General features: G+C 34.5%; 2 protein-coding genes across 3 annotated transcripts in view; both read left to right on the top strand.

Annotated features, from left to right (window-relative positions):
* LOC148306327 (transmembrane protein 120 homolog) overlaps positions 1-25,263 on the top strand; it is a 369,069-nt gene that overhangs the window by 197,385 nt on the left and 146,421 nt on the right. The window lies entirely within an intron of this gene.
* Positions 1-25,263, top strand: part of LOC148306332 (ATP-dependent translocase ABCB1-like) — a 48,151-nt gene that overhangs the window by 18,744 nt on the left and 4,144 nt on the right. For both annotated transcript variants that reach the window (XM_088265210.1, XM_088265211.1), the window contains 20 exons: positions 1,488-1,590; positions 2,857-3,147; positions 3,982-4,082; positions 5,444-5,615; positions 7,059-7,230; positions 8,360-8,490; positions 9,563-9,787; positions 10,794-10,919; positions 11,011-11,214; positions 11,896-12,066; positions 12,796-12,994; positions 14,336-14,412; positions 15,816-15,983; positions 17,318-17,422; positions 18,049-18,210; positions 19,088-19,291; positions 20,048-20,289; positions 21,321-21,480; positions 24,088-24,282; positions 24,780-24,986. In XM_088265210.1, the coding sequence (XP_088121336.1) occupies positions 1,488-1,590; positions 2,857-3,147; positions 3,982-4,082; positions 5,444-5,615; positions 7,059-7,230; positions 8,360-8,490; positions 9,563-9,787; positions 10,794-10,919; positions 11,011-11,214; positions 11,896-12,066; positions 12,796-12,994; positions 14,336-14,412; positions 15,816-15,983; positions 17,318-17,422; positions 18,049-18,210; positions 19,088-19,291; positions 20,048-20,289; positions 21,321-21,480; positions 24,088-24,282; positions 24,780-24,986 (3,415 nt within the window). The remainder of the gene's footprint in view (positions 1-1,487; positions 1,591-2,856; positions 3,148-3,981; positions 4,083-5,443; positions 5,616-7,058; positions 7,231-8,359; positions 8,491-9,562; positions 9,788-10,793; positions 10,920-11,010; positions 11,215-11,895; positions 12,067-12,795; positions 12,995-14,335; positions 14,413-15,815; positions 15,984-17,317; positions 17,423-18,048; positions 18,211-19,087; positions 19,292-20,047; positions 20,290-21,320; positions 21,481-24,087; positions 24,283-24,779; positions 24,987-25,263) is intronic.

Here is a 25,263-nt window from a genome sequence, read left to right as displayed (position 1 = left end):
CAGTGCCCCATGCACCATTGGGTGCGGATAAGGGTTAGAAGAGAATAAGGTTGAAATATTAGTGGGAAATGGAATGTCAATGCTGGAGAGGTCTGAAAGGAAGCTCGGGTAGCCGTCATTCAACGGGTACCCAAAGAACATGTGTGGAGATCTTCACCATAAAGTTACATTTCCAATAATGCATTAAAAATCCTTTACATTAAAATCTGTTCTGTTTACTGTATTCTTTTAAAGTTGCGACAAAACGTGACCAATCCTGTGTTAAACCGATATGAAATAATTAAATCGCACCAAAATATAACAATTTTACAAGCTTATTCCTGATTATTTTAAATCATTTATAATGGCGTACATGACATACGGCACGGAAACAAGAGTCGACACCGCGAGAACAAAAAGCCTTCTAAGGACATCCGAAATGAAGACTCTACAACCCATTTCAGGCGTAACACTTCGCGACAGAGTTAGAAACTCTGAAATAAGAAAAATCTGCTTTGTTGAAGATGTTGTGGGATAGGCAAGAGAAAGAAGACGTTTCTGGAGAAATCATGTGGGAAGAGCGAGTTCGGATCGAGTGGTGAGGATAGCAGCGGACAGCAGCATAAGCGTGATCAGACCCCCCAGGAAGACCACCTAAATGATGGAAGGATAGCTGGTCTTCCACCTCCCAGGAGCGGACCAGAGAATGACAGGACTTAGTCCTAGAAAAAGAAGAAGAAGAAGAAGAAGATTTATAGTGGAAAAGTAAAGTTTTGATGAATACCTCTACATGTGATCTAAGTCCTCCTCTTCAAGGCGACATTCACACATGGCAGTATCCTGGACATGTATTCCAAACAAACGAAAACTGCAGCATTAGTGGCTTATCTGCTAGACAAAGTAATTTATTTATTTATTGAACGGCTAAAGCCTTTTACATAACACATATATTAACAGTATCTAATATAAAAATACACTAATATAGAAACAAAAAGTCTTTTAACATAAAATAAGAATAAAATAACAAATAGTAAGCACCGGTAAATACACGTCTCCTTCACACACTATCAGCGAGCAGCGAGAGAGAGTGAAACACAACGTTTAAATTTATCCATTATAACATGGAGAAGAAATGCTGAGAAAGTACAGATTTCAAGGTGGATAACAATATATTAAATAAATCTATACTTTCAAAAGCATTGGCCAACATGTGAAGCCGCGGAATCGGAGAGAACATGGCATAGTGTGCATTATGTACAAATACTGCGAATACAGATTTTTGCCTAGTACCTCTTCGACGCACGCTAAGCTTTATTTGATTTAGGAGATTAGAGCTGTCCAAAAGATTGTTAAGAATTTTATAAAACAGGACCAAATCAGTAATTACCCTTCTATCACTTAGATTTATTAATTTTAGCCGCTTCATTATACAATTATAATCTAACTCAACACTGGTTATATTTAGTTTAAAATTAATGTATCTAATGACTTCTTTCTTAATTTTCCAGAACATTCGTACCTCCGCCCAAGGAAGGCATCGACAACACAAGCGACACATCCTCAGAGCCACCGCCTAACAATGACCCTTCACCGCTTTCATTTTACAAACTGGTATTACAATTATCTTTTTAAAAATAGGGACTTATCACACAACTTTTATAAGTGATGAAATCAAAATAAAAATGTCTCAAAACAGGAGTTAAAAAATCGCTAGCGAATCATAATTTAATAACGCAGCTTGTTTGTCTAAAAAGTAAACTCTTGTAATTTAAAGTAGACTATGTTTTGAATATTGAAAGCATTAACTTTGTGGATCTTATTGATATTTTATTTCGAGAAATCAAAATACTTTGTGTTCTGATCCACTCACATTTTTATTAACCAACTAGTTTCGGCAACAACCTGTTGCCCTCTTCAGGGTTTAATTTATTACTAACACTATTTAAGTAAGTCAATACTATTTAAGTAAGTCAAGTATATACTATTTAAGTAATAAATTAAACCCTGAAGAGGGCAACAGGTTGTTGCCGAAACTAGTTGGTTAATAAAAATGTGAGTGGATCCGAACACAAAGTATTTTTATTTCTCGAAATAATATGTATATGAAGTGGACTAGTTTGCTGAAATCTATGTCTAAGTGAATTCTTCTTCTTCTTGCCCCTATCCGCACCCATTGATGCGTAGGGCACTGCATCGTATTGACGCGGTGTTATCTTGATTGTTACTTACATAAGGGAAGGTGATCACTCCTGCGCTTCAGGGACCAGTCCAGGGTAATATTAAATCAATATTAGAGTGTAAAATCGCTAATATTTATTTCCATCCTTGTATGAAAATGTTTCCATGTACTGCATTTTAAATGAACTGAAATTTGTGTAAGTGTTTTATAGCAATACGAAAAAAAAAATTAGGCCCTAAGCATTGAAAAATGATCAAGTTGAAAAATAAAAGATTTATAAGTTTAGTGTAAAATTCAATAATTCATATTTCGGGTTGTGGTCCCGTGGTTAGTGTTGCGGATTCTCAAGTCAGAGTTTTCGGGTTCAAACTCACTGTACGACAATTTGATAGCTATTTTTAATAATGAGCCGCTTAGGCTCACAGAAATAGTATGAAATTGAAGTATTATTGTAAATAATAAAAACACAAATATATATCTTTTTTTTAATTAAAAAAAACTTGTACAATTATCCACTAGTTCAATAATAAACGCTTGTTCATATCAAATAATCGTTTTATTCTATCTTCTACCCCTGGGATCAAGCAGCGTAGTGGTTAATCGGTTTGTTTTAAAAGTAAATGTTGTATTTTTTATTTGTTTTTGCCTGTTGTTTTCTTTAAAACGAATAAATAAATCCTTTTCTCTTTTTCTTTCAGTTCAGATTCACCACGACGAAGGATCGCGTCATGCTGGGGCTGGCACTGTCTTGTTCGCTGGTGACGGGGTGTGTGGCGCCTCTCAACACGCTGGTGTTTTCAGAGCTGACGCAGGCCATGATATACTACGAGCTGTCGCAGATCCCCGGCGCGCCCATCGTGGGCCTGGAGCCGGTCGAGTTCTCCGATGCCATCTCCACCTTCGCCCTCAGGAACTTTCTCCTTGGGCTGACCTTGCTGATATTCAGCTACTTTGCCACCATGATGGCCAATTACGTTGCTCACAATCAGGTGTGTAATTTGTTTATTTTAACTGTTACATCAAGTCGTTCATTTGTTTATAAGTTTATACCATGGGTGGCCAACCTTTTCAGCAGCCGGACCAGATTTTAGAAATGACATTTTACACCGGGCCGTAAAACCAAATTTCTTCTATTATTCAAAGAAAACATATATACATATATATATACATATATATACATATATATATATATATATATATATATATATATATATATATATATATATATATATATATATATATACATATATATATATATATATATATATATATATATATATATATATATATATATATATATATATATATATATATATATATAATTTTTTATTTTTTTTTTAAATATAATGAAAATGAGAATCAAACAAATTTATTAAATTAGGGTTAGGCAATACAATAATCAGAAAACTTCTCAGTTCTTCTGTTACTCTTCTCTTCTTTGGTCCAACGTCTTTACTACTTGATGCCATTATATGGGTCTTGAAATTGTGACGATAGTGAAATACTTCCATATATGGGATATGATACGAACCACGCACGGCGAAATGATCTTTTGGTGGTTTTATATACACTTAAAGAAAAAATATGTGAAATGCTCCGCGGTCCGCGGGTTGGCCACCCTTGGTTTATACAGTCCGCCTCCGTGGTGTAATGGTAAGCGTGTTGGAGGTCTCTGGCTCGATTCCCAGGGGGGGAGTGCTAAATAAATAATATTTGTTCAATATTACCCTGGACTGGTACCATTATTGGACTATATTAATATTATTTTATGCTTAGGATCTCAACCTTTACTTCCTTTTTTTTCATTTTTTTTTTCATTTCAGATATTCACAATAAGAAAGAGGTTTATGCAATCTGCCCTAAACAAAGATGTGGGATACTATGACCTTAATGAATCTGGCGATTTTGCATCCAGAATGTCAACGTAAGAAAAATTTAATTAAAATTCGTTTGTATATTTTGTATATTAAAAGCATTGTTAACTTTGTGGTATTGTAATATAACACTCTCCTTATCATTCATCATTCACATTGTGTAATACCACTTTTTTAAACGCTTATTTGTACCGGATTCGGAATAATCATTCCATCATCGCCTGATGTCTTCATTAAAATAAAATTATTATGGTTTGACATTTTGCTCACTCCTTTCAACCACGTCAAATATCAAAAATCGACAATTTTCAGTTGTGCGTGTTTTCGGAATGCCCAGAAAATGTACTACATACTAAATATTTTTCAAATAGAGAAAAAATCTGCAGGTTTTACCTAAAAAGATCTGTTGCACAGTAAAAATTTCAATAAGTGGCTTGATATTTATTTTTAATACATTGTATTATATTTTTAAACTTTATAAACATTCTCCTGAAAAATCAAGTTTTTTGATTTATGACTTTCTTGAAAGGAGTGAGCGAAATGTCAAAACCGTAATAATTTTATTTTAATGACCTGTTGATGGAATGATTATTCCGGAACCGGTACAAATAAGTGTTTATAAAAGTGGTATTACACAAAGTAAACGATGAATGATAAGGAGAGTGTTGAATTTGTTTGGTTGGTGTTAAATTGTGAATTGACTGAGTGAAGAAAGGACAGTATAACAAATTTATGAGGCGTATGTGGTACGTAATACAAGCAGATGTCTTCTTCTTCTTCCGGGCTTCCTTCTCTGTCTCCATGATAACACTGTTGATAGAGTGTTTGAAAATGTCTTAATAAGACGAAACGCGTCACATATCGCTCACTCCTTTCAAGAAAGTCATAAATCAAAAAACTTGATTTTGCAGGAGAATGTTTTTAAAGTTTAAAAATATAATACAATGTATTAAAAATAAATATCAAGCCACTTATTGAACTTTTTATTGTGCAACAGATTATTTTAGGTAAAACCTGAAGGTTTTTTCTCCATTTGAAAGATATTTAGTATATTTAAAAAAATAATTAAACAATACCTTTTCTTCCAAATGCAAAAACAACACTTTCTGCCCTGTAGCGGGTAAATATTAATTTAAAAATATGCCTCTTTTGCTGGGATATAGTACATTTTCTGGGTATTCCTAAAACATACACAACTGAAAATTGTCGATTTTTGATTTAGGACGTTATTGAAAGGAGTGAGCGATATTATCATATGTATGTAAATAAAAGTAGAATTAAATCCAATAACCGTGTTTAATTTTGGATATATTACCCAACAATTCAAAATGGAATTCTACCAACTGTCTGCAGTTACAATAAACTATGATATCTTGTCACTGTAATTATTTGCTTGTATTTTCTTGGACAGGGATCTTGTAAAGCTGGAAGATGGTATTGGAGAGAAAGTGACGACATGTTTACATTACTGGGTCTCCTGTTTTGGGTGCCTCGTTCTCGCCTTCACCCGAGGCTGGAAACTGGCTCTCGTGTGTCTGGCTTCTTTCCCTGTCACCATGATATCTGTCGGTACTGTAGGAGTGGTAAGGCTGATTTACTATTTCTTCTTCTCCGTCTTATTCCTCATGTCTGAGGGTTGTGACCCTTGCAGAAGCAATGACTCTTCTCCAGTTATCCCTTGACTGCGCTGCACGTAGCGCTCCAACCACTGAGGTGCCTGCTGCTGCCTTAATTTGATCGGTCCATCATATGGGGGATCTTCCTCTCCCTCTCTTTCCCTCCAGGCTACCGATCACAACTAGTCGTTCCAGGATTTATTATTACACTAATAGCTCATTGATACTCAACCCGAGGCCCACCAAACTTTTATGTGCGGCCCTTAACACATTTATTATCAGGAGTATGATTTAAAAATAATCAGCATTCTAAATTTTATATATTCGTTTTAACTTTGATACAAAAATAGTAACACCCGAAGAGAATTATCATTATGGTCCACACAGATCTAGTAAAGAGTGTTGCTATTGCACACGCAATAATTTTAAGATAATTTTTAATCTTAAAATTGTTTTCTAAAGGAAGGTGTTTTGTGATTTTTGCTTCACACTACATAGTATAGTGTTGCGGCCTGCATGACATTAAAAATATATGTATGTGACCCAAAGAAATAAAAAGGTTGAGTACCATTGCACTAGCTCTACCCGGCCACGCATTACTGTGACTCACTCTTATTAAATGGAAATGGAGGATAATAGAAAACGCACAATTCTATATGTAATATGTATATTTATTAAATATGTATTTTTTAATGTCTCCAAATCTTAGTTTACGAATTCTGGATTCGTAAACTAAGATTCTCAGCTCAGGAATTATTTATATCAAGATTTTATTTATTGATATCTCAAACATAGATGGGAAAGAAAGTGAAAGACTTTTCAAAGGCTGGTTTAAGTGATCGCTTTATACACGTGTAACATTCACCATTCTACCCATATTAAAATAAGTGTTCCATATAATTCAGAGAGATTTTCTTCCTTGAAATCCTTTTTCAATCCTGAAATAATCAAATGATCAACAAATGCAAAAAGTGCTTCTTTTTCCTTATAGATCCTCTAATCTGTCTGTTCCATTATCCGTCTCTTGCGACGTAGACTGCCAGCTGTCACACCATTGTTTTGGAGGTCTTCTTTCATTTGGGTTCTCCTAAAAAGCAATTCAGGGCAGACTTTTCTCTCGCATTCTATTGACATGGGCATTCCAGAATCATCTTCGCTGTCTTCCCCATCTGACTATATCCTCCGTACTACACATTTTAATTCCCGTGTTCCTTGTTCGGTCTCTTAATGTATACACCTCAATGTCCTCATTTCTGTAGTTCTAAAAAGAGATTTGTTTCTCGCTGTGTCTGCCCTTGTCTCTATCCCATATATAGCAATCGAGCAATGAAAGCAATGCATAAAATCAACTGTTTCTAGAACCTAAAAAGTTCAAATCTAAGTCGCGTATATTTTTGTTTTATTTTACAGGTATCATCAAGGCTTGCAAAGCAAGAATCCATAGCATACGGATTTGCTGGATCCCTTGCTGAAGAAGTTTTGAGTGGCATTCGAACCGTCATTGCCTTTGGAGGACAAGAAAAAGAGTCAAAAAGATTCAGGGACAATTTAGTAAAAGCCCAAAACATCAACATCAAAAGAGGTGACTAATCACCTATGTAACATTGTATTACAAGCATTGCTTGTAACATTGACATACATTCATTCTAGGTATGAAAAGATTGATAAAGAAACAGAAAGGAGAGTGAATGGTGCAGTAAAATCAGTTATAGCAAATACCGAAAGTCAAACTGGCAGTGCACAACGGAATCTTGGTACCAACCCATACATTTCTGAAAATTAAGCATAGAGTTAGTAAAAAAATAATCAAAGTAGACTGAATGCAGTCGAGATGCGTTCTCTCAGTACAGCAAAACGATGTATGATAGATGTTCAAGTGGTGAAATATGGAAAGATTGCAAGACTGAGATAAGCATTATCAATAAAATTAATAATGGTTAATTGACATGGTTTGGATATCGCTTACTCTTTTCAAGAACGTCATAAATCAAAATACTTGATTTTTCAGGAGAACGTTTTTAAAGTTTAAAAATATAATACAATGTATTAAAAATTAATATCAAGCCACTTACTGAACTTTTTACTGTGCAACAGATCTTTTTAGGTAAAACCTGAAGGTTTTTTCTCCATTTGAAAAATATTAAGGATGTTTAAAAAATTAATCAAACAATACCTTTTCTTCAAAATACAAATTCAACACTTTGCCTCTTGCAAATATGCCTCTTTTTCTGGGATATGGTACATTTTCTGGGCATTCCGAAAACATGCACAACTGAAAATTTACGATTTTTGATTTATGACGTTCTTGAAAGGAGTGAGCGATATGTGAAACGAATGAGTGAAGAAAGAAGAATGAAACGAATGTGAGGCGAATGTAGCTGGAAATAAGAGCATAGGAAGACCGAAGAAAACTTGGTAAGATCAAGAATTTCAAATACTTGGGTATGGTCAGGTCAGGAGGCGGAATAATGGGCGGGTATGTATGAGGAGATCCGTGAATGAATGAAGAGACAAAGACAGATTGGTGTGGCGTTCTATTCTCTCTGCCTACCCCTGGGATAAGCAGCATTATGGTTAAGGTTAGTAAGGTAGAGTGTTATGTAATAGGAAATAATTCCATTATGAAATTTACTTGTATATAGGGGGTCAGGTTTAGGTAAGGTTTTATTTACTGTTAACATATATGATTTTCTCTTTTTTTCGTTGTGTAGGTTTTTTCACGGGATTAGGGCTGGGAGTCCTATGGTTTTGCATTTATTCCACATATGCTCTATCCTTCTGGTATGGTGTTGGACTGATCATCGAAGACAGGGAGACCTATACACCGGCAGTTATGGTTTCTGTAAGTATTCTCTTTCTCACGAGTGTGTCCAAATACTTGTTCAAAATCTGGGTTTTCCCCACTTATTTTAATATTTTTTTTTTTTGATTTTTGAGTTATATTTACATTTTTGATATCTCAACCTCAGATGAAGAATATGGTAGTCTGAGTAAAAATTGTTTTGCAAGAGAAGGTCTGTAAGGAAGCATAGATCCTTTTATTTGATTCTCCTTCCTGCTAAATCTATTATTTTATACAATACCCTTTTTTTAAAATCTTTTTAATAGTTTTATAACATAAATGTGGAATTGTTTAATTGGCTTTTTTTAACGTAACTATTTTTTGTTAATGTAATGTAATGTCTATTATTGTTAATGTAACTATTGTTTATTATATCATTTTTTTATATGTTTGCTGTACAATACCCGAATAAATAAAATTAAAAAAAATTAATAAATAAATCCTTCTGTATCAGATCTGGGAATCCGATGGGACAGTTTTCAATATATCGTAGGTATACTGGCAAAAAACGTTAACTAAAAAATCTTTATAATATAATTTATGTTTGTAGCAATAACTTTGTGATTTTACATTTTATAATTAAAATTTAACTTTGTTTTAAAATCACTCAAAATATTTTATTATAACTTAATTACAATGTCTACCGATTTTAAAGCTAACCGCTTCTTTTTCAAGACAAAGAAGCGGTTAGCTTCGAAACCGGTAGACATTATAATTAAGTTATAAAAAAATAATTAAAACGATTATAAAACAAAGTTATATTTTAAATCCATATTCTAAAATCTCTGTTTGAATAATCCCTGTTATTTAAAGCTTTTAGCCTAAATAACATACTCCCTATTAAACTTACAGCTGAATTTACTTGTAAAACCAATAAAATATGACATTTTAAACTACTTGGTGTATTTTGCCAGTCTATAGAACATTGAAAACTTTATAAAAGTGCGTCATTAAGTCAAAATTGCATATTTACGAGTTAACGTTTTATGCCAGTGCACCCATAATATCTTGTAGACTCTTGCTAGACATGCTCCTGAGAGTCTTCATTTCTGATTTTTTATCTTATTTTTAGGTGTTCTTTGGAGTATTGACAGGAACCATGAATTTCGGTATTTCGACTCCATTCATCGAGGTGTTTGGGATGGCAAAAGGAGCTGGTGCCAAGATATTCCAAGTTATCGATGGCGAGTCCGTGATGGACCCTTTGGCCGACAAGGGAGAGAAGCCAGACACGTGTGTGGGGAACATTACCTTCCAAAATGTATACTTCAACTATCCTTCAAGACCGGATGTCAATGTGAGTTGAACATATTTATAATAACCGTGCAGTGCAGTAAGTAGTTGCAAGACAGGACCCTACAAGACGGACCCCAAGAATTTTACGATGAAGACCTTGGGAAAATAAAAGAGATATTATTTCGACAAATAAAAAGACTTTGTTTTTTGATCCACTCAAATTTTTATTAACCAATTAGTTTCGGCAACAACCTGGTGCCCTCTTCAGGGTTTAATTTATGACTTAGATAGTATGATATGATAAACCTCGAAGAGGGCAACAGGTTGTTGCCGAAACTAGTTGGTTAATAAAAATGTGAGTGGATCAAAAAACAAAGTCTTTTTATTTCTCAAAATAATATATCAATATGATCCACAAGGTAAATGCTTTCAATATTCAAAACAGAACAAAAGAGATGTCGGACGACCCCAAAAAAGATGGTCCGACGACATAGTCGCTGTGGAGAGTAAAAACTGGTTGCAAGCAGCAACTAACCGGAGGAAATGGAAAGAAGGGGAAGAAGCCTATATCCAGCAATGGAGGTTAGAGGGCTAATGAAGAAGAAGAATAAGATAGTAGTAACTATCTAACCGCCACGCCACTTCCACGCAAGGGTGGGCAGAGGGAATAGAACGCTACTCCAGTCTGTCTTTAAATACAATCTTCGCATCTTCCGCATTCATGCATCCTGACACAATTATTTGAACACAATTTGTAAAATATTTTTTGTTTGAATGATAAAACAGTAAAGTATTTCTTTATGAATAAAAATCCCTCAAACATTGTTTTAAAGCCCTTTTGTTTTTGGCACTATTTTTCCAACCGTTTTCGACAAGCACCTTGTCTTTTACAGGGATGGATACGTCTTCAGCATTCTAAACTGGTAATAGTTTAGGCAATTTTTTTTATACTCAGGGAATTTTGTTTCTTGAATCGATGAAATATTTTAGCAGGAGGTGCTAGTCTAAAAAATGTTTGAGATCCTGGAATATACATAGCACTGTATATTATTTTTTACTTATTACAGATTTTGCAAGGATTAGATTTGACAATCAACAGAGGTCAAACCGTTGCTGTTGTTGGCAGCTCTGGGTGTGGAAAGTCCACTTGCATACAATTGGTCCAGAGATTCTATGATCCCATAGAAGGAAGTGTGAGTTTTAGTTTTAAACTTTAATTAATTTACCATTTTTAGTGTTGTACTCCTAATTGAATTAGTTGTATTAATCTTTGTGGTATTGCAGGTACTGCTAGATAACAGAGACATCAGAAACCTGTCGGTAAATTGGCTGAGGAAGAACATAGGTGTTGTGGGTCAAGAACCAATCCTCTTCAATACAACTATTGCGGAGAACATCAGGTTTGGCCGGGATGACGCCACCATAGAAGACATAGAGAAGGCGGCCCGACAAGCCAACGCGCACACCTTCGTGAAAACTCTGCCAAAGGTAGGCGAATCTTGATTATTATCCATGCAACATTTGTCGTGGCGGGTTTCAAAGTAACAAATATGTGACCACATCAGCCTTAACTGCGACTAGAAATGATACATGGATACTAGGTTGAGACCTAGCGGTGGGTAAAAACATTTTTGATTGTCAAAATAACGCTCATGTATTGTAAACCATACAATGTAGAATGCACAGTAAATTTTATTCTTTTTGGCAGGATTATGATACACGCTTGTCTACAACAAATGACTTCACAGCAAAAATTACATTATTTCTTACAAAGTTTTGGCACATAAATAAATAAATTTACAATAAATAAATAAATATTATTAATATTATAATATTGTCTACAATAAATTCACTACAATGAATTTCATTATTTTTGGCAGAGTTATGACAAACAAAGATATTACTTGACTACAATAATTTAATTATTTTTTAAAAATAAGAATCTTCATTACAAAAAATCCCATTCTTTTTGGCAGGGTCATAACACACACTAGTCCACAATAAATATTACTTCACTACAATAAACTCCATTTTTGGCAGGATCACACATTCTATAATAAATTTCTTCACTACAATGAATTCCATTCAAAGAAATTGCTTGACTACAATTAATTGCATTATTTTTTATAATAAATTTCTCACTACAGTAAATTCCATTCTCTTTGGCAGGGTTATGACACACTTGTCGGTGAGAGAGGCACCCAGCTATCAGGAGGTCAGAAACAACGCATCGCCATTGCTAGGGCCCTGGTCAGGAACCCTAAAATATTATTGCTCGATGAAGCCACATCGGCGCTGGACAATACGAGCGAACGCAAAGTGCAAGTGGCCCTTGACAAGGTAACGTCTACCAACATTATTTTAAAGAAAATGGATTTAAAAGGTACATTTCACTATGCAGGAATGTAAATAGAAAGAAGAAGAAAATAGTGTCTTGTAGATTATAACGTTGTGTCCGTGAAAAAGTAATGAAATTATAAAATAATTGTTTTTACAAATATGTACGTAGACTTTTACAGAAAGTAATATAGTACATAAAGGTGATTTTAGGATAACGCCATACTGTATATGTTGACTTCTTTGATGTTTTGGCTCCAAGACAGGAGTCATCTTCGGGGTAAGAAATCTTGAAATTTTTTTCCTCTAAAATCAAAAATGTTATGACCATAGATAGTAAAAAAACTGATAACTGTTTTTTTTTAAACAGTTAATTTCTCAAAACACATCATAGTTTTGCAACACAGTTAATTTTTTTTAAATTACAAGTAAAACAATGAAGACTTACCTCATCTTTTACATATACATGTAAAATATATATTTATTTTATGTATAGTTGTAGAGTATGTAGAAAAGGTTACACAGGATATTCGTTGTGAGGGAAAATAGCCCAAGAAGGTTGCGCGATCCAAAACTTAGTTTTTGAACAATTATTTGAAACCATAATTTTGATTAGTTTTTAAACAGTTATTTGAAACCGTTATTTTCATCAGTTTTTAAACAGTTATTTTGTAAAACATTACAAGTTATAACTAGTAATGAGAGTGCCTGTTTAAGTAAGTATTATTTTAGGCTCGCGAAGGACGTACAACGATTATCGTCGCTCACCGCCTGTCCACCATTAGAGGGGCCGATCTTATTGTGGTGATTGACGCCGGAAGAGTCGTGGAGAAAGGTAGCCACAAGGAGTTGATGGCCGTAAAGGGACATTACTTCAAACTTGTCACCGCCCAAATATATCCAACTGATGAAGGAACAGCCACCGAGGAAGGTATTGTCGATGTATTCTACTTCGTGGATTACAATATGTGTGGTGATTGTTTTGCTTCTTTCACGATCAGTCTCCAATCGTCTCTATCCTCCTCTGGTCTTTTCAACTTGGTGTATTCGCTAGAACGCATGTCAGAGATAATATGGTCCATCTAGGTCAACCTAGGTCATCCTCTGTAGTTTGTGCCTTTGCACATGCCTTCCGCATCTGGGTGTCTTATATTATTATGTCTTAAATTTTGACACAACGTTGCATTTATACAGGCGCATGTTTTTATATAACAGACTGATAAAATCATGTTTTCATTTTTTAGCAGGTTTTTTGCCACAGCGGCAGTGCCATCTGTCAAAAGTTATAGAAAAACACTCAATACTTAATGGTGCATGGGCGGAAAGCTAGCCTCTTTGACACGTTCAATGTTTTCAATTGGATTGTTGCATTATTTAAAACCGTCTTAATTGTTATTTTTGTAAATCGTATGCAGTTATAAGTGATAAAAATAACATAAATTCCATCCAGTAATAATATTTTTTTATATTCAATATTTCCATTCCTTCACAAGCATGTTATAAATAAGTTAGTCTTTGCAAGCATTATGAAATTACACACATTGCTCACTCCTTTTAACAACATCATAAATCAAAAATCGTCAATTTTCAGTTGTGCATGTTTTCGGAATGCCCAGAAAATGTAATATATCCCAGAAAAAGCAGCATATTTTTTACTTAATATTTATTTACAGGGAAGAAAGTGTTGTTTTCGCATTTGAAGAAAATGTATTGTTTAAGTATTTTTTTTTAATATAATGAATATTTTTCAAATGGACAAAAAACAGCCAGGTTTTACCTAAAAAGATCAATAAGTATTTTTAATACATTTTATTATATTTTTAAACTTTAAAAACGATCTCCTGAAACATCAAGTTTTTTGATATATTGTAGTCGTACAGGAGAAAGTGACCAACTAACAAAACGTAAAATGTTCAGGGGGGCCATTTAAGTAACTTTTTCTTGGCAAGAAAATAAACATCAATGCAGTTATAGTCATTTTTAACAAGTCAATATATTATACTTCCAAGTTTTAAATCTTTTGGGATTTTTTTCAGGGCAATATTAAGCTAGTAAGATATCAAATAGTCAATAATCACGTTTTTGTAAAAAATGCATTTGGTCACTTTCTCCTGTATGACTATGATATGACGTTGTTGAAAGGAGTAAGCGATAAAATAAATTTTTGTGCTTTTCATTTTCCTCCAAGGAAAACCTTGTGTTGTTTTTTTTTTAATCATTTAGTAAGACATAGTATTATGTATTTATGTTGTTGTTTTTTGATAATTTTAAGATGACTTCTCTGCAAGGAGACCGAGTGTTGCAAGTGCTTCAAGCCTTGAAGAAGATGAGATGCCTGCTCAAGTGATAGTAAGATGACAACCATTTTGTAAAACACAAACACTTTTGTTCGATTCAAAATGAGACACTTAATATCAAATAAGAAATAATAATGACAAAAAAATTAAAAACTGGGATGAATAGTGGCAGAGTATTTTGATATTTTACCGATAGATTTGAAGATTATTAAAACAATATGAAATAATATCTCAGAAAAAGTAATTATCTATTCCAGATATCGCTTCCGAAGGTTTTACGCTTTGCAAGAGGAGATCATTGACATTTCACTCACTCCTTTCAACAACGTCATAATTAAAAAAACATGATTTTTCAGGAGATCGTTTTTAAAGTTTAAAAATATAATACAATGTATTAAAAATAAATATCAATCCACGTATTGAACTTTTTACTGTGCAACAGATCTTTTTAGGTAAAACCTGAATGTTTTTTCTCCATTTTCTTCAAAATGCAAAAACAACTATTTCTGCCCTATATATAGCGGGTAAATATTAAGTTTAAAATATGCCGCTTTTGCTGGGACATAGTACATTTTCTGGGCATTCTGAAAACATGCACAACTGAAAATTGTAAATTTTTTATATATGACGTTTTTGAAAGGAGTGAGCGATTTGTTGGACGAGTAGTTCGATGTATGAATGAATTTCTTTGAGAAATTAATGATGTTATTACTTCTCTTATCAGTTTTTTATTTGCTTATGTTTTAGCATTTGGTTTTCATTATGTCATTTTTAAAAACTATTACGGTAATCTCTTTTCATAATGATATAGGATGTTATAAAGAGAAACAACATTATTGGATGATATAACGTTAAAAAATATATACTCTGTAATACCAGTTACTAGTCAGGGCGTTTGTCCACTACACGGGATTTCACCGTCCGGCAGTCCGGTTTTGAAAAATGAAAACGACTACGACAGTTTAGTGTGATCAAATTTACGCGCAACGTGTTCACGCACCGATCAAGAGCACCGATCCCAAGAAATATGGACAAAAGCACAAGCCAATCCAAGCCAATCATCGTTTTAAAACGCTAACTGACGTGCCGTATGGTAAAATTCCGGGTAGTGGACAAGCGCCCTTATTATGTTAATGTTACTTTCAATAATATTACTTACATTCAATTTGAAAATAGGGTTTTTTTATGTATTACATGTAAATATTTTGTAATGGAAGAAATCTGTCACTCCCCTTCAGAGCATACGTAATTTTTAGATACTTCGGTTGAGAAAGGTTAAATTCAAGGCAGTAGGGGCACTTCGACGATTTAAATACCATCGTTATAAATAGATAGTAATATCTTCATAAAGAAAGAACAAATATAATAATTACTACCAAGACCAGGATAGTCGTCACATGCCATGTATTTTAATTGATTTAAAAAACACATGACTTTAAATTATTATTTTTTCAGGCTGAAAGTGAAGAAGATATTTTGATTGAAATGCCACCAGTTCCTTTGTCGAAGATTCTACTGCTCAATCTACCGGAATGGCGATACTTAACAGTAGCAATATTTTGTTCAGTTGTCATGGGAGCTCCCATGCCTGTCTTTGGCATCCTCTTTGGAGATATTATCGGGGTAAGAAGTTTTATATTATTTCGAGAAATAAAAATACTTTGTGTTCTTATCCACTCACATTTTTATTAACCAACTAGTTTCGGCAACAACCTGTTGCCCTCTTCAGGGTTACATTTATTACTAAATATATATATAAAAAGAAACAGTGTACAAGTTGTTGGGTTTCAAAAGGGTAGGGGGATGTGAGTGGATCAGAACACAAAGTATTTTTATTTCTCAAAATAATATATCAATATGATCCACAAAGTTAATGCTTTGAATATTCAAAACATAAGAAGTTTTATTTCATGCAGTATATTATTACCTGTATCTAACTCTTAAGTTAGGTCAGGTTACTTATTTACTTACTACCTTCAGCCTTCTTTTTGTGCCCAGTATTGAACAAAGCCCTCCCTCTTAGACTTCCACAGTTGACTGTTGAAAGCGACTCTCTCCCAGTGCAGGCCCGCCACTTTCTTAATGTCATCGGACCATCTTATCTGGGGCCTACCCACGCTTCTGCGTCCTTTCTAGGCTTCCAGTCAAGCATCTATTTCATCCATCTATCCTCAGATATACGTGCCACATGACTTGTTCAGTTCCACTTTTGTTCCGCGATTCTTTGAGCCACATCTGTTACCTTGGTCTTTTCCCTATCCAAACATTGTTTTTTTAGGTCAGGTTAAATTAAAGGTAGGTCCGCCTCGGTAGTATAATGGTCAGCGAGCTCGCCTACCGTACCGGAGGTCCCGGGTTCGATTCCCAGGGGGGTCAAATACATATAAGTGATTTTTTTCACTGTGATATTTTTTCAATATTACCCTGGACTGGTACCTGAAGCGGAGGGCTGATCACCTTTCCTTCATGTGTTAACGATCAAGATAACACTGCATTGATTGATGCAGTGCCCTTTGCACTATTGAGGTGCTGATAATGTATGTTGATACTAACTAGTGTGTGCAATCCACCACCATGTTCTAATACCCAGAGTGAAAGCGGCAGGGAAGTTAGTAACCCTACTAGGGGCCCCATTAGGAAACCATCCGCACCATCCCCACCCCCAAACCCAAAGCATAAGGGTGACTGTCCACTACCCGGAATTTGACCGTCCGGCAGTCCGGTTTTGAAAAATTAAAGCAACTACGACAGTTAAGCGTGATCGAATTTACGCGCAACATGTTCACGCACCGATCAAGAGCACTGATCCGAAAAAATATGGACAAAAACACATGCCAATCCAAGCCAATCGTCGTTTTAAAACGCTAACTGACATGCCGGAGGGTAACATTCTGTGTAGTGTAGTAGTAACAGGGGGACAATATAAAACTTATTTAATTGTTTAACTTCTCTTTCAGACATTATCAGGCACCGATGATGAACAAATTCGAAACGACAGCAACTACTACTGCATTCTATTTGTAATCGCTGGTTGCATCACTGGCATTGTAACATTCCTCTCGGTATGTTTTATATCATCAAATTTATTGACCCTTTGAGAATATAAACATGTACATACTCAAAATGCATACAAAATTGTAACGATATTCTCTGTTTTTACAAAATGTTAATGTATATAAGCACTCACTGAGATTTTGGTCTACCAGTTTCGAGACATTCCCATCTCTTTGATCCTCCTGAGAACCAACATGCACTAAGAATTGCAAAACAATTTGCACTAAAGACTGTAAAAGGTAAAAATATTTTTATTAAAAACAGAAATAGTTCTGTTTGTGTGAGCCTAAGCGGCTCATTATTAGAAATAGGTATCAAATTGTGGTAGAGTGGGCTCAAATCGAGAAATTCTGACTCAAGAGTCCGCAACACTAACCACGTGAACACAATCCAACACTAATATTGTTTGCATGTGATTACATATAATATAGTGAAGATATGGGTACAATTTGAAACAGGTAGACAAAAATCTCAGTAAGTGGATATATATATATATATATATATATATATATATATATATATATATATATATATATATATATATATATATATATACTAACATTACAAGCATATTGTAATAATGGCAGACCACGAATTAAACGCTTTAAATATTAATGAAATTTTCTGTTTTCAGATATTCATGTACGGTATAGCAGGTGAAAAAATGACTCTACGTTTGAGAGCAGTGACATTTGAAGCCATGTTGAAACAGGAGATTGGTTGGTTTGACGACAAGGCTAATTCCACCGGCTCATTGTGTGCCAGATTGTCAGGAGAAGCTAGTGCCGTGCAAGGCGTAAGTGCTCACTGCAAATATTAACCTAATACATAGATGTGAATGGCCGGATCAAAAGATCTGTTCATATGCACTGATTGAATGACCAGATCTTGATTTTGAGTGAATCGCGCTCACTCATGTTGACCCGTTCACTGGTTTACTCGTTCAGTAATTTTGGACTGATGGAAAGATTCATTGTTCAATTGATCCAGTCTTTGAGAATGGATTACTTTGATACTGTTCCACTGTTCTTCTGAATAGCTGGATCTTATGATCTGTTCATATTTGAATCCCAATTTTGAGTGAATCACGCTAACTAATAATGACCCCTTCTCCGGCTTATTGATTCAATAATTTTAGACCAATAGAAAGATTTATCGTTTAGTTGATCCAGTCATTGTGAACGGATAACTTAAATGATACTCCGCTATCCAAACTTAACAATCAAAAAAACACAGTAAGGGACATTTTTTAAAGACTTTTTTTCATTTTTGGATTAAGTAGATTCTACTTATTCCAAAAATGCAAAACAAGTTTTTTTTTTTTAATGTCCCTTACTGTGTTTTAAGTTTGGACAGCCTTACTGATCCACAGATGTGAATCTTTTGAATTAACAGATCTTTTTTGAAAATTTATTTGGCAGTCATCCAGTGAAAGGATGTTTCTGCCAGTGTCAAGTATTATTTTTATGTACAACCAAAATAATAACAATTAATACAAAATTTCATAATTTAAATGCGTTTAGCTTTATCATTTTAGAAATTATGACCGCAATTCTAGAATTAGGTTCAGAAAGTAGGGTGGATACTTGGGTGGGGAATTGGATTCCCGCCCGTGTTAAGCAATTTAGAAAATTTTCATCTTTCCCACTGCCATAAATATATTTTTGTTCCAGGCCACTGGACAACGTATCGGTACAATTGTCCAAGCTATAGCAACACTTATGATTTCCGTTGTTCTCGCCTTGTATTACCAGTGGAAACTTGGGTTGGTCGTTCTCTGCTTCACCCCGTTTACTCTCGTGGCTACATATTTACACCGAACAGTCGCCATGTCAGAAAGCTTTGGAAATTCTAAAGCTATGGAAAGGAGTACCAAGGTAAGAAAAAGCTATACCCCACTCTAAATAGTAATGCATTAATTTCTTTATGAAATATATGGGCAATTTTTTACCGTTCTGGAGGTCCCGGGTTCGATTCCCAGGGGGGTCAAATAAATATAAGTGATTTATTTCACTCTAATATTTATTCAATACTACCCTGGACTGGTACCTGAAGCGGAGGGCTGATCACCTTTCCTTTGTGTGTTAACAATCAAGATAACGCTGTGTTTGCATAATGCAGTGCCCTTTGCACCATTGGGGTGCGGATAAGGGTTTGAATTGGATTTGAATTGAATGAGACAGAATGACATGGTAGTTTTATATTTATTTATTTTTTAAATCGAACTGAGAAATAATACCCATTCATTCAATATATTATCTAAAATAATAACTAAAAATGAATTCATTAGTGATATGAGGAATAACAAATACAAAAAAGATGTCTTAAAAGTCTAATGTGTTATCTTGCTTTGCTGTGTAGTAAATAGGTATCACTACAATTCAAAAATATTATCAATTCTTTACTGTCATCATTTTTTCCATGTTTCTTATTCTTCACAGGCTTCACCATAACCTCTTTCTTACATAAATTTTGGGCCAGTATTTCCTTTTTATACAACCTGGTATTTTATAAAATAAAAAAAAAAAACAGTTGACGGTTCAATATTCATTTGTTTTATTATCTTTCTTACATCAATTTTGAGCTAGTTTCTCATTTTTACATTACCTGTTATTTTTACGATTTTTTTTCAGTTAGCGGTCGAGGTCATCAGCAATATAAGAACAGTAGCGTCTTTGGGCCGTGAAAAGCAGTTCCTCTACGAATTCACGCAAGAATTAGTGCCGGCGATGAAGAAAGCCAAGAAGAATACACACTACCGAGGCCTCGTGTACGGTATGGCCATGAGCCTCATGTTCTTCGCCTTTGCCGCGTCCATGTATTATGGAGGATACCTGATTGAATACGAAGGAGTCAAATTCACCGCTGTGCTAAAGTAAGTTTTCTTTTCATATCGCCTCTATGCATTAACCTGCCTGAATGTATGAAGAATGAAAAGAGTTTGAAAGAATTTAAAAATCAATGTTTTGTGTACTGTAAGGAAATGTAAATACAACATATATATATATATATATATATATATATGTAGATGTAGTAAATTAAGTGCTTAAAATAATTTATATTACGTAATATAAGCTAACAAGAAATAATAAAAAAATAAAATTAAAACTGTATAATCTCAAAACTTACTAATTTTACAGGAGAGTGTTTTAAAGGTTTGACGTGTAATATTTTTAATAATAATGATATCTTCAACATTTGTTTTTTGCTAGTTACATAATCTCTCTTTCAAAGTAATGTAAAATTATATATTAACTATCACGCGCTCCACCACAGGGGTAGGCAGAGAAAATAGAACGCCACACCACTCTATCTTTGCTTCTTCCACATTCATGGATCTGCTCATACTTAGTTGCCAATCATTCTGACTCTTGACCTGACCGCTTTTAAATATTTGAAGTACCTGATCATGTCAAATTTTTCTCGGTCTTCTTCTGGCATTCGCCTCTTTTACCGTTTTTTCCACACTCATTCGTTACACATGTCCGAACCATTTCAACACACCTTAATTTTATATTTTTCTTCTTGGTGTGGGCCTTGTGGCCTGTTTTGAAGAGGGATTAGTCTCCTGCTATGTCAATTCCCAGCTGTCAATCCATCTCTTTGCTGGTTGGCCCAGGAGACGTCTACCTTGGGGTTGGGCGTGCACTACGATGCGGGAGAGCCTGGTGTCTTCATTTTATTCATAATGCTTATTTTAGCTTTGCATTCATTCCTTATTTCACCATTCGAACATCTATCATACATCGTTTTGCTACGGCAATGTACTTATTCATCTGAGAGATGAGGGTCAGAATGAAACAAATGAAAATCAACTCTTAAATTTCAATTAAATTTTTAATCAATTAATAACTAATTAAATCAAATTTAACTTTCTAGCTATATTATTTTTTCCTTTGTTTTCAGAGTATCCCAGGTATTGATCATGAGTACAATGTCAATCGCAAATGCTTTTGCGTTTGCTCCGAATTTGCAAAAAGGAATATCGGCCGCCACTCGCATAATCTACCTATTGAACAGGACACCTAAGGTTTTGGACCCGCCAGATAAAACTCTTCGATATTATGTAAGTAAACTCAGTGGCATATATACAATATAATTCATAGTCATACAGGAGAAAGTGACCAAGTGCATTCTTTACAAAAACATGATCATTGACTATTTGATATCTTACTAGCTTAATATTGCCCAGAAAAAAATCCTAAAGTATTTTAAACATGGAAGTATTATATATTAGAAGTATAAAAAATGACTAATTGCATTGATGTTTATTTTCTTGCCAAGTAAAAGTGACTTTAATGGCCCTCCTGAACATTTTACGTTTTGTCAGTTGGTCACTTTCTCCTGTACGACTACGAAATTTGCCAAGAACTGGGTCTTCCTGATTTAATGCTTTAAGGCCGAGATCTTTAATGCTCAAATTAGACCACGTTCGACCGCGCTGAGGGCTTAACGTCTACTGTGTGCATATCGTGAGTGTACTGACAAAATACGTTAACTCGAAAATATGACATTTTGACTTAATGATGCAGCATTATAAAGTTTTCAACTGGAAAAATACAATAAGTAGCTTGAAATGTCAAATTTATGTGGTTTTACAAGTAAATTCAACCGTAAGTTTAATAGTGGCTATTTTTTCAGGCTAAAAGCTTTAAATATTAGGAATTTTTTCATATAACAGGGATTTTAGAGTTAACGTTTTTTGCTAGTATAATCACGATATATTAGATATTTGACTTTTTTTTAGAACATATTCTGAAAAATATTTCTTTTAACTCCTTACCATTCAATAACGCTTTTTTTTCTAAACCTTATAAATATTTTGAAGAAAAACTTATCTTTTAAATATAATAACGCTGTTTTAAGAAGAAAAAAATCAATAATATTAAATATTACCAGGGATTCAAGAAAACTAAGTTGCGATTTACCATATATTGGGTCTTAACTGCCGGATGGTCTTAGTACGGCCAGACTTCCATATTCTTCTTCATCTTTGATGAGGTATCAAAAATTAATATCCAAAAAGTATGTAAAATTTTATCGTTATTTTTTCAAAAGATTTCTCAATAACAATACTTATTTACAATGACATTTTTTTTAAACAATAGACTTATTTTGACCTTTTTTATATCCTTTATTTCTCAACATGAGATGTTGCCAGATAATTTTTCGTAATAATATTCAACTGAATATTTTTTTAAAATATATTTTGTATTGAATTTGACGTTTCACACTGGCTTGTCTTGGTGGACCTGCATTTTATACAATAAAATAACAGCTGTTCACAATTATTTTATTTGACCAATCATCAGACTGGATATGTGCAGTCTGACGATGTCAGTAATGACGAAACCCGGTCGCTGGTCAAATAAAATAAAAAAAACTAACTAACTAACCATCACGCCGCTTCTCCGCAGGGGTAGGCAGAGAGAATAGAGCGCCACACCACTCTGTCCTTGCAAACATTCTTCGCCTCTTCCACGTTCATGCATCTCCTAATACATACCCGCCGATTGTTACGACTCCTAACCTTGTTACGGAGTCCTGGTTCCAACTCTAATGTATGGAAGTGAAACATGGAGTTGGCAAAAGAAGGATGAAAGTAGACTGAATGCAGTCGAAATGCGATCTCTCAGAAGAATGTGCGACAAAACGATGTATGATAGATGTGCGAATAGTGAAATAAGGAAGGAATGCAAAGCTGAGATAAGCATTATCGATAAAATTAAGAAAGGTGTGTTGAGATGCTTTGGACATGTGGAACGAATGAGTGACGAAAGAATGGTAAAACAAATTTATTAGGCGAATGTTAGTGGGAAAAGAAGCAGAGGAAGACCGAGAAAAACATGGCACGATCAGGTATGCCAAATACTTGAAAGTGGTCAGGTTAGGAGTCGTAACAATCGGCGGGCAAATAAAATAATATTGTGGAAAAAACTATAAAGTTGTTATTTTATTACGAATTGAAAGTAATATATGGAACCACATAATATCGACATATTCTGCAAATGAGGTAGCCAATGATATTGACGTCGAAATACATATTCGTATATGTAGGCCATTTTGTAAAACATTTTGAGTGTGTCCAAATACTTGTTCACAAAATCTGGATTATCTCCAATTACAGGAGCTATTTTCATATTATTTTTTGACATCTCATCAAAGATGAAGAAGAATATGGAAGTGTGATTACAATCCAGGATTCGGACCTCACATACTAATAAAAGAGTTTCTGCTCAATAAAAAGCTTCTTTTCATCTCACCAATACATGTCTCTAGTGAAGTTCTAGTGATTCAAGAATAATGTTTCTAAATTGGTTCATATATATAGAACTTCCAAGAATTTGAGTAGTGTGGTTGTCAATAATGGATAGAATTGGTGAATGTTACACGTGTGAAAAGTCATCACTTAAACCAGCCTATGACGGTCGTCAGCCCCGTAATTGCCCAGACTTCCATATTCTTCTTCACCTTTGATGAGATGTCAAAAAATAATACTTTTTTGTACCTAAATGTACGGGATACAACTTGTTACGTTCAGGCAATAATATAGGGAATGGATCACATATGTTCGTGTGGATAGGGCGGTTAGGGCACATAACAAGCTAAGACGATGAAAAAAAATGATAAGATGTTGTGTATTATATATATTCCTTTTTTTTGTTCTCTGTAGAAAGCAGAGGGTGACATCAATTTTAAGGAAGTGGATTTTGCCTACCCAACCAGGCCGCATATCCAAGTACTGAAGAAGCTCGGACTCACTGCCTCTGCGGGGAAAACCATAGCTTTGGTTGGGTCCAGCGGATGTGGGAAATCCACTTGCATTCAGCTTCTAGAAAGATTCTATGATCCGCTAGCGGGAAAAATTGTAAGTACATTATACTTTTTTTAATTCACACGACATATCAAGTCACAAGGCACAATGGTCATTCACAAATGTATTTTTTTCTACAAATAAACAAATTATATTCATAAACATTCACATTTTCATATTTCGCTCACTCCTTTCAACAATGTCATATATCAAAAAACTTGATTTTTAAGGAGATCGTTTTTAAATGTTTAAGAATATAATGAAATGTATTAAAAATAAATATCAAGCCACCGAGTAAAGTGCCCAGACTTCCATATTCTTCTTCATTTTTGATGAGATGTCAAAAAAAAATTAAAATAACTCCTGTAACTGGAGATAATCCAGATTTTTGTAAACAAATATTTGGACACACTCAAAATGTTGTCTTAAAGTATAATTAATATGTACTAGAATTGCATAGATTTGGCTCTTATATAATGCAGTGCCCTATGCACCATTGCGTGCGGATAAGGGTTATAGGAAGTGATTGATGATTTGTTTTTGTATTTCAGTATTTAGACAATGAGCCCATTAATGAACTTCTCATGGCCGACTTGCGACTAAACCTGGGAATTGTGTCTCAAGAGCCGATATTGTTCGATCGCACTATCGGTGAAAACATTGCCTATGGAGATAACTCACGAGACCCTACCGACCAAGATATCATGGAAGCAGCCAAACAAGCAAACATACATAACTTCATATGTTCCTTGCCCATGGTAAGTAACGATTAACCTTAATCTATAATCTTCTTCTTCATTTTGGTGTACGCCTTGTGGCCTGTTTTTAAGAGGGATTAGCCTCCTGCGATGTCGATTCCCAGCTATCGACCCATCTCTTTGGTGGTCTGCCCGGAAGTCATCTACCATGGGGTTGGCCGTACAGTGCGATGTGGGGGAGTCTGGATGGTTCCATTCTCCTCACATGCGCATACCATTGTCTCCTTCGTTGCCTTCCCCACCTGACGACATCTTCGATCTCCCATACTTCCCTGAT

The sequence above is a fragment of the Brachycentrus maculatus genome, unplaced genomic scaffold (genome assembly GCF_059751285.1).
Source record: "Brachycentrus maculatus isolate JH-2025_06_01 unplaced genomic scaffold, ASM5975128v1 h1tg000244l, whole genome shotgun sequence".
NCBI classification, from domain to species: domain Eukaryota; kingdom Metazoa; phylum Arthropoda; class Insecta; order Trichoptera; family Brachycentridae; genus Brachycentrus; species Brachycentrus maculatus.
Note: the sequence above shows the minus strand (reverse complement) of the source record. Positions and strands in the feature narration are given on the sequence as shown.